The sequence below is a fragment of the Notothenia coriiceps genome, unplaced genomic scaffold (assembly GCF_000735185.1).
Source record: "Notothenia coriiceps isolate Sejong01 unplaced genomic scaffold, NC01 NC01_scaffold00001460, whole genome shotgun sequence".
In the NCBI taxonomy this organism is placed as follows: domain Eukaryota; kingdom Metazoa; phylum Chordata; class Actinopteri; order Perciformes; family Nototheniidae; genus Notothenia; species Notothenia coriiceps.
Genome location: NW_011334161.1, coordinates 58,325 through 62,805, shown reverse-complemented (window position 1 = coordinate 62,805; position 4,481 = coordinate 58,325). Strand labels below are relative to the sequence as shown.

General features: G+C 40.9%; 2 protein-coding genes across 2 annotated transcripts in view; one reads left to right on the top strand and one right to left on the bottom strand.

The window, feature by feature from the left end:
* dcaf8 (DDB1 and CUL4 associated factor 8) overlaps window positions 1–1,293 on the top strand; it is a 10,820-nt gene extending 9,527 nt beyond the window's left edge. The window contains exon 14 of the transcript XR_800071.1: window positions 8–1,293. The gene's annotated coding sequence lies outside the window, so the exon portion shown is untranslated. The remainder of the gene's footprint in view (window positions 1–7) is intronic.
* Window positions 1,294–2,427: 1,134 nt separating this feature from the next.
* Window positions 2,428–4,467, bottom strand: LOC104961194 (nucleoporin NDC1-like). The gene is made up of 4 exons (XM_010789438.1): window positions 4,034–4,467; window positions 3,845–3,945; window positions 3,436–3,596; window positions 2,428–3,341 (listed from the first exon to the last, which is right to left on the bottom strand). The coding sequence occupies exons 2-4, from the start codon at window positions 3,860–3,862 to the stop codon at window positions 3,278–3,280; spliced, it is 243 nt and encodes an 80-aa protein (XP_010787740.1). The 5' UTR covers window positions 3,863–3,945; window positions 4,034–4,467; the 3' UTR covers window positions 2,428–3,277.
* Between the last annotated feature and the right edge of the window lie 14 nt (window positions 4,468–4,481).

The following is a 4,481-nucleotide window of genomic DNA, read 5'->3' as shown; positions in this document are numbered from 1 at the left end:
TTTTAAGATTTGAACACAGGAGGGAACCCCCAGTGTACTCTGCATCGCCCCAGTCTCATATTGATTTCTGGCCCTGAGCTTGTGCAGCTAGTTTCATTTTTCACACACTAATTCCCCACCCCCCCCCCTGGAGGACTACTACATCCCTACATGCTGCATCACCAGACATGCTACTTCCTCCCCCTCCTCTCTGCATCACCCCCTCCCCTTCACTACTGAGTGCACTTTGAATCAGGGAAGCTTTTAGTTTGAGACAAAGACAAAATGTGCACCGAGTGTGATTTTGAGGGGGGAAGAGCTTTTGTCTTGTATCCTTCATTGGAGACCCCACAGTGAAGTTTAGTTAATTTCTATTGATTATTTGAGTGGGGAGATATTTTGCACTTAAAGGTTTTTTGACTGAGGATTGCTTCCACCAATCTTCCCCCCTCCTCCTCCTCCTCCCTCCTCCATCTTTGAAAGGAAAGATTAAATGTTGAGGCAAATCGCATTGGATGGTGAGGGGATCTGACGTTTAAAACAAAAAAGCAAGATTCAACCTGGATTGATCCCGATTTAAAATGTGAAAATTGAGATTGGAGTTATAACCACGTGGTTCCCCAAAATCCATCTGTGACGCTAAAAGTAAAAAATAATTGTCTCAACGACAAATATTAGACACATTTGATCTAAGTCTTGGTGAAGGTTAGCACACCACCTGTTAGGAGGGGGGGGGGGTCAATGTTCTTGCCAGTCATTTGTTGTGAGAGCGATAAAGTCCAGCTTTTCTCATTTTCTATGAGAACTCATAGTTGAATTTATATGTACATATATAAATATATATTAAAACTGTAAAAAAAAAAAAATTACGCAAATGCTGTTTGACTCCAAAAAAAATAAAAAAGATGTCAAATAATTTGATTGGTATTGATGCAGAGGTTTATATTCTATATGAGGACAAAGTACTTTTAAAATCAAGAGAAAACGACATGAGGCACCATCTTGTTCTATTTCTTTTTATGAATGGCATCCCTCTGTTATGAACAGATCAGCTGTCATTTCAAGTATTACAGATTCTATTTCTTGTTCAAGGAAAAGGCTAAATAGTATTTCCTTTCTAGATCTTAATCCATCATTTGAGAAAGTTCTATCCAGATTTTCCCACTGGCTATTTTTGGCAACTTGTATACATAAGGCGTTAGATGAACACTTTTTTTGTCCACCACTGCCTAATATTGCGTTCTACCAGTTAAGTTGGAAATATGTACGATTCGTGCAATAAACAAAAAGACAGTGCTTTTGATGTTGTCATTTCATGGTCTCGTGTTATATTCATTTTATTTATCGACTGACAAATAAGTACTCTGTGAAGTCTTTTGCTGACACCAGTTTTGCAGGCTGCTGTATATTCACTTAGAGTTGGAGAATGATGGATGTCTTTAGATTCATGTGATTGATATGATGTGCAAATATTAGCAGAGCACAAGAGCTCCAAAAAGATGTGGACCCTACGTTCCCCATAAAGGCAATCAACATTTGTGTTAAAGATGTCACTAAGATATACTATACATCTCAAGAAATGGGACTAATGCTGGCTTTACAATTATGTTCTCCTTTGGTTAGGATAGTAATTCATATTTCAGGCCCTTTCTTGATTTGAGATGGTTTGGCTCAAAAGCACAGGTGTAAAAAAAATATGAATAATGGTTGAATTGAACGTAGCTGTTTCTGGTGCAGCCTTTAAGTGGCATCGTCTGTGCCGTTCCCACAAGAATAAGTCAAATCTGAAAAAGGGTTGACTATGGCCCTTTCTCATTTCTCTAACTCCCCTCCTCGACTCCTATCCTCGAGACTTAGTCCCGCCCACAGGAGATGCGAGCGGAGGAGAGAGGAGGGGAACCGAGGAAAGAGGAGGGGAACCGAGGAGAGAGGAGGGGAAGCAGCAGGCGGTTAGAGAAATGAGAACTCCTCTCCTCTGAGCGGTCATTTTAAAGAGACGTCCATTAATGATGACAGGAGGCACAGCAGCCCTCTGTCTGATGGACAGATGTGTTCATGACCACTTATAGATTTACTTTGAATTCATTCACAGTGCGGTATAATGCAACGATAGCAGGCTACAGATGCGGACACACACGCACATGCATATATGTATATAAATATATACAATTTCAGAATCAAACAGAGCACTCTCATAATAGCTTAACACTATCAGAGACTGGATATATCCCCCCCCTTCTCTCTGGTCGCTACAATGAGGAAAATAAATTACGGGCCAAAAGTTTTATTTACAAGTATTAAAAGTAAGCAGAGGAAACCGAACCAACTGAGACCTNNNNCCCCCTAAACATTTGATAACCCTGCCTCTATCTGTATTAAGCACATCAAATCCCTTGATCTAGAAACAACATTTTAATTTCTGGGAGAGTCATTTGATTGTTTCTGCTGAGAAATGACAACATGGAAATGGATATTTACATAATGTTTTTATTCAAAAGGTCTCTGAGCGGATATCAAACTCAATACGCATTTACAATCAAATCATTTTGCCCACACTTTTACCAGTCACACCAAATCTCCATCCTTTATCTGACATGACAGACAGCCGCATTTCTCATGAGCAAAAGCTGACAAACTAAATAGTTAACAGACAAACGGGTGTCTGATCTGTACATCTGATGGTGTATTTTCTAGTTAGAGAACCTGAACTGAGGTGGACAGCAAACGAGTTCTCCAGGCTGGAGTTTAGAACAAAACCAGATCTTTAAAAAAATATATATTTCCAGAACACATTTCAGATCGAGAGAGCAACACAGCTTCTTTCTCATCACTGACACGCCAACTACTCTCTCACTCACACCAAATGATAATGTTTTGAAACCAGAAGGATATCATAATTCCATAAGACAGCTTATGAAGTGCGGTACCAAAAAGCACATCATGTGAAACAAAGCCCTTCACAACTTTTCCAAATGAATGAGTCAAGTCAAATATCATTATCTCGTAATACAAATGAAACAAATATTTTTGGAGTAAGTTGTTTTTGTGAGCTAGTTTAAATCTCCTAAAGAGGAAGAACAGCTGGGCTTCTATCCTGTTTCAGTCTGTCAGTGTAGCAGGAAGCCTCACACATGGAGGATGTGATATAACTATCAAATTCATTCCACCATGACATCTTGCACACATAAATATAAAAAAAGGAGGCACTATCATGGGCTTTCAGTATTGGCCTCACTCATGCTAGTGCACACACAAGCTGATAAGAATCTGCAGGCACACGAGCCGAGTGTCGGGTGTTCTACTCCTTGTTTTCCAGGAACTGCTGCAATCTTTTCCGGTGCTCTGCAGACATCTGAATAGCACTGAGGATTAAAAACAATATATACATTATACATTTTTATAGTCCCACATGTTTTGTATAATTTGAAGAGAGTCAATTTCAACAACAGGCCTTACCTTAAGTGACTTCCAAAAGTAGTAGTTATCCTGTAGATGGCAGTCTTGAGAGTGGCTCTGAGGGCAAAGCGCAGTGTTTTGTGAGTGGAGTCTCCCAGGCTGCTGGCCGACCGGACGGGCTTACTGGAGGCGTGAGGCAGCTTGAAGTGCCGATCTACTGCCTGGAGACACACAACACAATTCACTCAATTTCCTTGATGTCTCAGCTTCTTGTCAAACAGATACAAATGGTCTTTTCTATACATCTATGTTGAACTTATGGAGCGTGAGTAAGTCTCTTCCAGTGGAAGGTTTTCACTTGCAAAGCCAATTCACACTCAGCACAACACAGATGGGCTTTTACATTTGATAGCAGTCCCTTGTTCCCCCATATCTCAGGGTAGCTGCAGTAAACCATAAAACAGCTTACCTCTTGTAAGACGAGCATACACCCGAGAATGCTGGGTAATGCAGTCTGTACGACCCCAAACTGGTCTTCTGAGAAGGAGGCTTGAACAAGGTACGTCAGCCCTGGGGGAGGATGTAACAGAATATATTGTGCATGGTGTATCAACAGGACATTTCGGCTTTAAATGAAAAGTCCACCATCTCTGCCCACCTTCTAAAGCCCAGATGTGAGCCTGGCTGTCTGCAAACAGAGCCTGACTGGAGGCTTCTGGAAGCTGCAAGAGAAAACGTTAACTAGCACAGAGTTTTCTAACGATTCAGACGGAAGCATAGCTACAGTAGACTGATGAATCAGGAAGTTGGGTTTAGTGATACTACAAAATGCATGCATGTTCAAAGGAAAATACATACCACTCAGAAAGACACGCAGACTAACCAAACTAGTTTCTAGTTCTACAATAAGGACATCGTGCTCCAACGTTACAACATTCGATTGGTGCAAACAAAAGTTGCAAGAAACGCATGCTGGAATCAAGCTTTTAAAGTCATTAGTAAGGCTCATTGTAACAGCTAGGGGGGTGGAAAAGAGCTACATTAGTAATGTGTGCACAACTACATCCAAACACAGTGATCAATTAGTGATGTCTGCAGGTGGGGGG

Coding starts and splice junctions, on each gene's coding strand:
- LOC104961194 (XM_010789438.1), bottom strand. Junction 3,342..3,435: donor ACTTTTGGAAGTCACTTAAG/GTAAGGCCTGTT, acceptor TTTAATCCTCAG/TGCTATTCAGATGTCTGCAG.